General features: G+C 48.9%; 1 protein-coding gene across 1 annotated transcript; it reads left to right on the plus strand.

Moving 5' to 3' along the window:
• The first annotated feature begins 388 nt into the window (after window positions 1-388).
• On the plus strand, window positions 389-4,813 carry IRX2 (iroquois homeobox 2). The gene is made up of 4 exons (XM_086469394.1): window positions 389-631; window positions 2,405-2,810; window positions 3,286-4,038; window positions 4,770-4,813. The coding sequence occupies exons 1-4, from the start codon at window positions 389-391 to the stop codon at window positions 4,811-4,813; spliced, it is 1,446 nt and encodes a 481-aa protein (XP_086325520.1).
• The last annotated feature ends 6,530 nt before the right edge of the window (window positions 4,814-11,343 follow it).

Genomic DNA, 11,343 nt, shown 5'->3' on the forward strand with positions numbered 1-11,343 from the left:
TTTTCTTTTGGAGGGGGGTGGTGGTCTTTTTTTTTTTATTTATTTTGGTTCTGGTTTGGTTTGTTGTTTTTTTTTTTTTTTTCTCCCTCCTGTTTGTTTTTATTCTGAGCGGGTGCGCATGGGGGGGAGCATATAACAATTCTGATTCTCTACATAACTGCACAGAGCCAACGGGGGGGGGGGGGGGGGAGAGAGAGAGAGAGAGAGAGAGAGAGAAAGAGAGAGGGAGGGAGGGAGGAGGGAGGAGGGAGGGAGGGAGGGAGGGCGAGAGAGAGGGAGGGCGGGAGAGAGGGAGAGGGAGAGCACGAAAGCAGCGCCAGGAGCAGCGGCAGCAGCAGGGCCGGTCACCCTCGCCCCCTCCCTGCTCCTGTGCACGCCAGTGCAAGCCATGTCCTATCCTCAGGGTTACCTCTACCAGCCCCCCGGCTCGCTGGCTCTGTACTCCTGCCCGGCGTACGGGGCGTCGGCGCTGGCGGCCCCCAGGAGCGAGGAGCTGGCCAGGTCTTCGTCGGGATCGGCGTTCAGCCCTTACCCGGGATCGGCAGCTTTCACCGCCCAGGCGGCGGCCACAGGCTTCACCAGCCCGCTCCAGTACTCCACAGACCCCGCCACGGGATTCCCCTCCTACATGGTAACTACCGAAGAGAAACCCTCTCCTTCTTCATTAGCATCCGCATTCTCATCCTCATCATCTTCAGCCTCTCTCCTCACACACTCACCATCAGCCCCCGACACCACGCCGCACCGCCGGCCGCGCCGCGCCGCACCGCCGCCGCCGCCAGCCGCGCACCGCACTGCCGGGGCCGGGCGGAGAGGCGCGGAGCCGGGCGGAGCGGAGCGGAGGGGAGCGGAGGGGCCGGGGCGCCGCATCGCTCCGCGCCCCAGCCGAGAGCGGTGCCGGCGGGCCCGGGACCAGGGCTCGCTCCGCTCTTCGCGGAGCCGGGCGGGAGCCCCGGTTAGAGAAATACGGATCGTCTCAGTCAGTTGCGTTGGATGCTTTCATTCTGCCCCCCCGTCCCCTCCCCGCGTTCTCTCTCTCTCTCTCTTTTTTTTTTTTTTTTTTTTTTCCCTTTTCACTGTGGTAGGATAGGGGAGGGTTTCTTTTTCTTTTTCTTTTTTTTTTTTTTCCCCCCTTCTTTTTCTCTCTTTTTTTCCCCCTCTCTTTTTAAGTCGGTGTTTAGAGGCGCTGCGGGCTTTATCCCCGTGTGGTTTTATTTACTTTCAGTGTGTTTTGTGCTAATGGTTTAACTGGATTTTAGGAATGAAAAGGAGCATCTGTTTGCGATCTGTGAGCTTCGCTTAAGCCCAAGATGGTTGTGGTGGCCGCAGTTTCGGATTTCACTTTCTTCTTATTAGTTAAAAGGCGCATTTGCAATTGCGTGTGTGTGTATTCTGTGCATAAACTATATAAATAAAACCATAAACTATATAAATAAACTGCACGTCTAGATGGTTATGTAGTTTTCTAAACACACACACACGGAGTCAGACACGTATCTAGTCTGCACACACAAAGACCTGTGCCCGGAATTTGAGAGTGGAGCCGCTGTCGAGGGGATGGCAGCGGGGTAGTTCGCTCTCCCTGCAAAGTGACAGGGAAACTACTTGCTTTCTGTCTGTAAAATACGGTGCATAAATTGTCGTGCGGTCTTTATTCGGGGTGGTATAAAAGATCTGAGGATCTCGCTTGCTTGTTTTTCCTGTTGAGGAGCAGTAGGCGAGTGGCTGGAAGTTGCAGCGAGGTTGTGAACTGTGCGGGATATTGGGTGATGTTGCGCCTGTGACTCGCCGATCTGTGGGATTCGGAGCCGTGCTGAAAGTTAGCGAGTTCCTTAGTGATATCTTTAACTTTTCTTGCATTATGCAGACTTAAATAAGCGCAATTTAAACGTTAAAGGGCGAATTAAAATGCTAATTACATCGTATTTGAACAATTCGAAACGGTGCATATCTTCTGATTTGCAAATTGGATTTGCAATGCATTAGTGCAGTGAATTGCTAAGTGGCGGCTTTGTTGTATTTTCTATAGCAAAAAAGGAAACATCTTTTGAACCTTTGAGAGAAATGTAGATATCAAGACGCTACCTGTAGGGCCTTTAAAATGTCTACGCGGTTCAAAAATTATATTGGGCAATATTCAATTACAAGGAGCTGAAATTAGTCAGAAAGATTAAAACATCGCCGATTTTAAGCGCGTGTGTCTGTGTCTGTGTGCTGGGCGGGGGGAGGAGGGGGGGGGATCACAACTTAATGGCCTTTAGGTGCTGCTTCTCCCCCTCATAGAATATGGATACAAGACACCTTCCCGGGGAAATACAAATATAACCGCCGATCTCGCCTTGACAACTTACTAATGGCTATCAGCAATAACAAATTGCCAACCCCACCGTTTTGTTCTGTCCAGGGCTCCCCTTACGACGCCCACACGACGGGGATGACCGGAGCCATCAGCTACCACCCGTACGGCAGCCCTGCCTACCCCTACCAGCTCAACGACCCCGCGTACAGGAAAAACGCCACCCGCGACGCCACGGCCACGCTGAAGGCCTGGCTGCAGGAGCACCGCAAGAACCCCTACCCCACCAAGGGCGAGAAGATCATGCTGGCCATCATCACCAAGATGACCCTCACCCAGGTCTCCACCTGGTTCGCCAACGCCCGCCGGCGGCTCAAGAAGGAGAACAAGATGACCTGGGCCCCGCGGAACAAGAGCGAGGACGAGGACGACGATGAAGGCGACGGGGCGAGGAGTAAAGAGGAGAGTCCCGAGAAGATGCCCGAGAGCAACGAGACCTCCGCGGAGGACGAAGGTGGGTGCGGGGTGACGGCGGCCGCGGCGGGGTGGCTCCATCCCGCCCCGTCGCGTCCCCCTCGGGAGCGGGGCAGCAGGGAAGGTGGGGGGCGGGGGGCGGGGGGGGGGGGGGGGGTGTTTGTTTAACAAAAGCGCCCCAAAACATTGTCCCGTCGCCTCCGGCCTCTTAGTGCCGGCGGGCGGAGGTGCCGCGGCGGCGCCGGGCAGGGGCAGGCGGTGCGGTGCGGTGCGGTGCGGGGGGGATGATGGGGGGAGGCTGGGCTGCCGCGGCGGAGCTTCCCCTTGGGGATGGATGCTCCTCGAAACGGGATCGCAGGGAAAAGGCCGGGAAGGCTAGCGTCTCCCTGCCCGCCGCGGTGGCGACCGTGCTCGCTTCTCGCCCTCTCTTTTTTGCCGCCCCCCCCCCCCCTCCCCCCCCCCCCCCCCCCCCCAACCTCTGACTCTGCCTTTCTGTGCCCGGCGGACCCTCGCAGGGATCAGCTTGCAAGTGGACTCGCTGACGGACCACTCCTGCTCCGCCGAGTCGGACGGCGAGAAGCTGCCCTGCCGAGCCGGCGACCCCCTCTGCGAGTCGGGCTCGGAGTGTAAGGACAAGTACGAGGACATCGAGGAAGAGGAGGAGGAGGACGACGAGGACGAGGAGGAGGAGGAGGACATCGAGGAGGACGACGGCGGCGGCGGCGGGGAGCGCGACCCGCCGGCCAAGCCCGCCACCTCCTCGCCGCTGGCCGCCGTGGAGGCCCCGCTCCTCGGCCACCCGCACGCCGACGCCGCCCGCAGCTCCAGCAAGGCGGCGCTGGGTGGCCGCGCGTCCCCCGGCCCCCCGACGCCGGCCAGCAAACCTAAACTGTGGTCGCTGGCCGAAATCGCCACCTCGGACCTCAAGAGCCAGAGCCTGGGCCAAGGCTGCCAGGCTGCGCCGCTCTCCTCGGCCACCCCCGCCTCCGCCCCGCACAGCGCTGCCTACTCGCCCTCCTCCCTCCTGGGGAGGCATATTTATTATACCTCGCCTTTTTATAGCAATTATACAAACTATGGGAACTTCAACGCTCTGCAGAGCCAGGGAATCCTGAGGTACAACTCCGCAGCAGTGGCTTCAAACGAGGGACTAAGTCAGACTGTCCTAAACGCCAGCTCTGTCCACAAGCAGAGCAGTGACTCTTTGAAAACGATCACTAACCAGCTAGAACAACATTACAGGCCCTCTAGTTATGACTCTAAGAAAGGTAGGTGGCTTGGTTTTGCCGCTTTCTCCCCCCTTTCCCCCCTCGCCCTCCTTCCCCGACCCGCCCAAGCCCTTTACGAGCTGTAAATGCTGAAACCTTCTCTGGAGAGCGCAGCCAGCGCCCTGTCACCGCTGCCAGAGCCGAGTGGAGATGGGCAATAGCGTAGTCTGGGGACTAAACCCGGCGTGTCGCCGTCCTAGCCATACCTGCCCCTCCGAACCGAGCGAGGAAATGTAGATGGCGACGTCTTGATCAGTCTCGCAGGCTGCAGGGGCAGCTTTTAAAAGTCGTTTTTAAAAGGAAAACTACACGCAAAGATATCTAGAGAGCAGTGGTGTCACTGTCTGTGTTTTTTTAATTTTTTTTTTTCCCCGACAAACTGGTTTTGCTCTCTTTGTTTCCAGTATTCTCACGGTGTTTTGCAGCTTTGGGTTCAGATAATTGCTGACCTTGGACGTGAAATTATGTGGAGCGTGACATTTTTAACTGGTTTTGTGCTGCTGTTGTTTTTTTTTTTTTTTTTTCTTTAAAAAAAAAAAAAAGTTTTGCACTAATATAACGTCAGCTTATTCCAACAAAATACTCGAGATACGCGCAATTATAAAATAGTGGCCAGGCTTTGAAGCGTCCTAGCATGAATTCTGTGCGAGTGAGGGTTGGGACCTGCACGCACTGTATAATCTAGTTAGCTGGCTGTGTCCTGTGACTAACTGACGGTTATATTTTGACAGATCCCACTGAAGTCTGCACAGTAGGAGTACAACCATACCTATAGAAGTGCAATCACACAGCAATGCAAGTAAGTGAGAACATTTTCTATTACACTGATCATTTGGCATCAGGTCTAAGACACGCTGCACAGTTCCAGACTTGCTTAACGTTAATTTCTTGCTTCATTACTTAAGAGTCTGATTACGAAGTAAGCCACTTTTTTTCTGCTGGGGTTTGGTTGGGGGTTTTTTGTTGTTTTTTTTTGGTTTTTTTTTTTTTTTTTTTTTTTTTTTTTTTGAAACCTCTCCTTATGACTTTTCTTTCTCGGATTTGTCTTAATTTTAAAGTCAGGTTGGACGATCCTCTCACTTTGCGTGCTCTTTGCTTGTGTAAGGCGAAGCCGTGAGGACTATTTAAATGTTAGGGAAAGACAGCTTACAAAAAAAATCTTTGAAGGTATTGTTGTTTAAAAACAAAGTGCTTGTGCTCACGTGGCAGTTGCTAAAATTGTACATTCTGAGCGAGGCTTCACGCAGTGACCGTGTATTTAGAATAAAAAGGGACAATTGTTAGAGACCGACCTGCATCTTAAGCAGGGTATGTCATCTGTGAATTGCCTCTTGCCTAGCTAGCAATGGCACCCTTAATACCTCCACTGTTTAGGGCTAAATAAACAACAATCAAAAAAAATTTCCTTGCCGACATTTTTTCAACTAATTCTTTTATGAGAAAAAGTTAGACGAGTAAGAATTTTGCCTTCATTCCTTTTTTTTTATATATTTTTTTTTTTTTTTTTTTTTAATTCCCCGTTTAATGGTGTTAGAGTGTAATCGAAGGATTTTTGGATGATCTGGTTTTTTCCTTGGTCCACAGGTAGGTGTCACAATTGCTTTGAAAAAAGTCAGCAAGCCATCATCTCTCCCCGAGCTAATATATATAACAAATCTCTAAATCCGGATCACATCTTGTGCCACTGTATAAAAGAAGACCACAGAGCACTATTAAATCTTCAGACTCTAATTATTAAACCAGAATTTTGTTGGACATATGTGAGTTTGCTGGTATAGTATAGTTTCCCCAATGTATGTGTGACTTTTGAAAACAGATCTGTTTTTCTCAGGATATCTTGAATTGATCACTTCATTGCCACGGTATATATTCGATAGGTGTGATAGGATTTATTGTAAAATTTATTTGTAAAGATGTATACAGTAGAGATAATAAAGACGTGATTGGAGAACTTGAGTCCTTACAAAGTGGAAACAAATTTGATATTTATTTTTGTAACGATATAAAGCTTCTAGTAATTTATGCAAGTTGTATTGCAATGGAATCTGAACTTTTTGTAAATAAATTTTGCCTGGTTTTTATTTGAAACGTTGATGGTTATACAATCTTCGGTTGTTTAACGAGAATTCTTTACTAATTTATATCTCTAATTGTAAATAAAAACAGACTAGTCTGCAACAATATGGTGTTTTTCGTTCATTTCCCCCAAAACAATAATAATCTATTATTTAGAAAATGTCGAAAGTTGTAATTTCACTAGTAGAGCTTAGACCATAAAACGAGTAAGCCATTTAAATATGTTGCAAAGATATGCTTTGCATAAATTAATTCCTTCTGGGTTGTTCCGTTATACTTAAGCTTTAAATACACACATGTGTGCAAATACGTATTTGTATATCTACATGCATATGCGTAGAGAGAGTGATGTGAATACATGCATGTTTCTTATAAACTATTTATGTTGGGTGTGAAGTAGCTCTTTATTTGAGTTAACGTTCTTTAAATTCACCATTTCTAGGTGGAAAAAAAATTATAATCAGCTATGGCTTATTTCTAATTTCTTTGTTTCTGCTTCTGGTTAAAATATGCAAAGGCAAAAAAAAAAAAAAAAAAAGATAAAAAAGTCCAATTCCTGTTTTTTATGTTTCTCTCCCTTTTTCTTTATATCAGTAAACCATATCTCTACAGTCGCATTGGAAATCCACTTTGATCGGGCTCATAAAATTAGCTAACTAATCATTTTAATTTTTAGTAAAATAATGGGAATCCTCATATAATATCATTTCAGAAAAGAAACGAACAATCATTTATTTTCCCCAAAAGATAAATTGAGTGAATATAACTTACGGTTATAAAACAAGAATAATAGCTTCTTAGATTGCCCTTTAATCAATCATACACTTATTTTTCAAGAGGCTCATCTATTTTATTCCATGATTAATAATGTTCCAGCGTGAGAGCATTATTAGATCCCAGCAGGGGAGATCCTGAATGCTTTTAGCTGCTTTAGAATGGTCAGTTGGGGTTCATTATGGTCTGATATTGAACAATTTATAAAATCTTGTCTAAACATCTGCCAGCTCAGATAGGCCGATGTGTCTGAAGATGGGAAATTGCTGGACCAGTTGATATTGACAAACGGATCTCTCTCCAGTGGCTTTTTGTTCAGTGAAAATTAGTGGCCTCTTGCTCAGGTCTTGTTAGAAAGGGCATTTGAAAGTGATCTTAGATACTTCAGGCATCAGCCTTGGGAATGTTAACTGGATAAAGAGCTGTGCCAGTCTGGAGTCAGGAAATATGTTGTGATTATATTAAATAGGGGGAAAGGAAGCTGTTTTTCTTGAATACATACACGCAATTCCTATGATCCCTCTTCCCCTGCAGACACCCCCCTCCCCCCCGCTTTCGTATTTTACCCCTATAAAGACGTCCAGCTGATTGAGAAAGTGCATGTGTTTTTCAGCTGATAGGGCAGAAATTAATATTGTAATTCTGGAGAAACTCTGGGATCCATCTAGCTAAATATAAAACACTGAAGAGCTTTGCAGCTGGAGGCCTACTCATCTTCTTACGTTGTTTCCAGAACGATGTTACTTTGCTGCTGTAGCGTCCTGGTTCTCATTGGGGTAAAAAGCAGTTGTAGCTGCCTGCAGTGTGCATAGTACAATTAGGCAAACAGCTAAGAAGTAATTCAGTTTTTTTCCCTCCACTTTCCCTTGTGATGTAGATGCAAATATTTACTCTAAGCATCCTCGACCGTCTTTACTGTGCGCTTCAGGAAGGTTTTACGGAGGGACTTTTCGTGTCAGGGGAGACGTCTGAACTTTCTTTTCCCCACTCTTCCTCCTACTCCATCCACCCCCACCACCCATGTTTTATGTCCCAGGTCTCTTTTGGACACAACGTGTACATTTCAATCAGTAAAAACCAAAAGCTGTGGCAGAGATTAAAAAGGGCTAACGACATTCCTTTGATGTTTATACGCCCAAAGACTTATAAAAGATTTCCATAATTTACCCACCCTTGCTAGTATTTAGACCTGGATTCCTTTCTGGAAAGAAAAGTAGAAAGACTTGGAAAACTCGCTTTTAAGTATTCACTATGTATGTAAAACCCAATGGACTTCTCTCATCCTCTGAGAAATTCAGGAACGGTTCATGGATGCAGATGGGCGACACCCAAATGATTTGGCAAATAAACTTATTTTTTTAAACAAGAAATTAATGGGCAAGAACTGCATATTCAACGTCATTTGAGATTTAATAATCAAAATTGAAAGCAGGAGGAAAGTGTGTGTAGCCTTGCTGGATTGTTGGCACAACAAGGCGATTATTTCAGTCTAGCAAGAAAGAGGGATGAACGATTAAATACATCACTTTGTGTACGGTTTATTTCATAACGATGCTAATCAGACCGCTGGGATTAAAATCTCACACCCCTTTCTATATTTACTCCCTCTCCCCCCACTCCCTCCCCTCGTTTCTGTGCTCGTTTCGGAGCAGGAAAGACAAACCCTCCCCTCTCCGGGGCCAGAGGTTTCATTAGAGCTGATTTATTGAAATTCAGGCTTTAATCTCAGGTGGGATCCCAGAGGAATTGGCGCTGTCGTCAAATAGGAAGAGGGTCGCTTTCCACTTTGCACTTCCCGGGCTGCTTTTTTTCCTCGCTCACTGCAAATGTCAACATTTGTTCTCAATAAGAGAGTTATTGTTTCAGGAAAGCTGCTCACCAACTGCCTTGGAGAGCGGGGGAAAAAAAAAAAAAAAAAGGCAAAAAAAGAAAAAAGCGTCGCCCACCTTTGTCTGGCTGGAGACTGGGGGAAGGGATGGGGACGGAGGTAACAGGCAGCCTAGGCCAGCAGCAGACGGACGGACGGACAGACAGACAGACAGACAGACGTGGGAATTGGCGCTGTACCCCAGCTCACGGCTGGAGGGGAACGGGCCCGGCTAAGGGGAAAGTTAATATAAAGCGCAATGGGCGACTGCGTTTCTCTCCAGTTCGCTCCAGTTACATCTAAGCCACCGACGTGCTTAGCCCCGGCAAGAGAGAGGGAAATTGCAGGGGAAAAAAATTAAAGATTAACAAACCCGACAACACCCCAAAAGAGGACTGCCTTCCCGAACGCCCGCAGGCGGAGGAGGTCTCCAGGTTTTGGGGGCGAAGGGTGGTTTTGCAGGTGAAGGAACAAATTGCAAGGTGCACCGGCTGGTTGAGCCCTACCTGGCGGCACCCACCGCCCTGACGGACCGTGGATTAGCTCCCGAGGGGGGCGGGGTGGGGGGGCGGCAGCCCCGCTGCGAGGAGCGGCAGGGGGGGCCGGGGCCGGGCAGCGCGGAGCGGAGCGGAGCGGAGCAGCCCAGCCCGGCCCGCTCCGTCCCCAATCTCATGGGGGGAAAAAAACCACAACCCAACAAACCCGAAACCCTCTCACCACTGGAAGTTTCTGCCTCCGTCACATGTTACATCTCACTTAAAGGCGGTTCAGACTCACCGCGCCGCTGAGGAACCGTGGCAGGGATGTAATCAATAGTGGGAGGATTTGATTGCTTATTAACTTTTTTGGGGGGGAAAAAAAGAGCGCGGAATTTACATATAGGTCTATTCGTTGTTTTTTGCGTTCAGACATTTCTCGGGTGCTTGGGCAGGCTTCTCGTGATCCAGGTAGTCGAAAAGAGCCTTTCTATGGTAGGAATTGAATAATGATGGTAAAAAAATATTGTTATTAACAGTAATACTGCACATTAAGTAATATGATGTTCACCCCTTTGTTTTTAATCCAGTAACTAATAACTCAGGTATGTTTCCAGCTTCTAAAGAAATAAAAGCGAGGAGGAAAAAAAAAAAAAAAAGTTAAACAAAGGGATCCACGGCGAATATTCAAAGCACCCATCCATCTAATCCCTGATTATTACTCGGCGGCTCTGAAGCAGAGTCTTTATTAAAACTAGAGAGGGAAAGCGCGATCGGCGGGGCAGAGGCTGGCAGGCAGGGAGCTGGGAGCTGCAGGCAGGCTCTGGGGGAGCGTTTTACCTGTAAGCGCCCTGGCCGAGGTGACAACCGGGCTCCTGCGAGCTGGACCCGTGTCGTCCGTCCCCCCCACCCCCCCGGCCGTGACTCACGGGGGAATGTCACCGTTTCACATCCAATCCCGGCCGAGTCGGCTGCGTTTTCCTTGAGCGGGAGTAAGGGACGGAGGGACGCGGCCGCTCTGCCTCGGGGGCGGCCCCCGTTAACTTCGCTCCTTTCGGGATTTGGGGACTGAAAGGAAAGGAAAAGGGGGGTGGGAGAAGTGGGAAGAGGAGGTCACCCCGGCTCAGCCCTCTTCGGAAAGGCAGGAGCGCAGGCGAGAAGGGAAAATCACTTCTGCTCCACCCGGGCTTGTGTCATTCGTGACGGGGAATTTCAAAACGCTCCCGAATATTTGGGAGGGTGGGGAAAAAAAAAAATGAAATACTCGTAGTGCTCCTCGTACGGCTGCTGTGCGGATACTGTCGCTGCTCGGGCACTTAAAAGACGCACAGGAAGAAAAAAAAAAAAATGTGCATTTTTATAGGGAGATAAATTGACAATTTATTGTGTATAACTTCTGATCAATTATTAATCGTTAGTGTCAACAACAGGGTTATAATTACCTTCGGTTATTTAAAGGAATATTTATTTTTTCTTCTCTCTGATCTGGTAATTAGTTAATGCTCTGGAGTAATGAATTCAAAGCTGATTTGATAATGATTGAGACAGTTTTTTCCCCTCTCTTTTGGCAGCCCCTTTCGCGGAGGGGGGGGGGGAAAGGAGGGAGGTGTCTCCCCCCTCCCCCCCCCCGTTTGCAAAAGAGTCCGTGTAAAGGCAAATCGCCGCGCGTTTCACTTTTCAGACCATAAATAACGATTCTGGGAGGAAAAGGGCGAAATGACAAACAAATAGAGCGCAGCTGGGATGAATAAGGCCGATCAAAGTTAGCGGGGGCCGACGCTTCCCGCAGCCGCAGCAGGTCTGAGTCCCATAAAGGTGCCAGCAACCCTTACCTCGCTCCCCGAGATCAAGGGAGAAGGCGAGCAGGACATTTTAACCCCCTGACATCTTTCCGCGAGCAGAGGAGGGGGAAAAAAAACCCAAACACAAAACCCAGAGAGAAAGGGAAGGAGTATTTCTTGTTTGGGAGAGTCCTCAGTGCCTTCACGATTGCCCCAGGGAAGAGGAAAGCGGGGGGGGGGAGCTTTACCTGGAGCCAGCGAAGCGCCCCCGCACCGCCCAACCCGCGTAGAATGCGCGGGCGAGCGGCGCAGTGCGATGCGGGGCTGGGCT

This window comes from Leptosomus discolor, chromosome 8, assembly GCF_034619465.1.
Source record: "Leptosomus discolor isolate bLepDis1 chromosome 8, bLepDis1.hap2, whole genome shotgun sequence".
Taxonomy (NCBI): domain Eukaryota; kingdom Metazoa; phylum Chordata; class Aves; order Leptosomiformes; family Leptosomidae; genus Leptosomus; species Leptosomus discolor.

Coding starts and splice junctions, on each gene's coding strand:
- IRX2 (XM_086469394.1), top strand. CDS start 389: ATGTCCTATCCTCAGGGTTACCTCTACCAGCCCCCCGGCTCGCTGGCT. Junction 632..2,404: donor CGGGATTCCCCTCCTACATG/GTAACTACCGAA, acceptor TGTTCTGTCCAG/GGCTCCCCTTACGACGCCCA. Junction 2,811..3,285: donor GACCTCCGCGGAGGACGAAG/GTGGGTGCGGGG, acceptor GGACCCTCGCAG/GGATCAGCTTGCAAGTGGAC.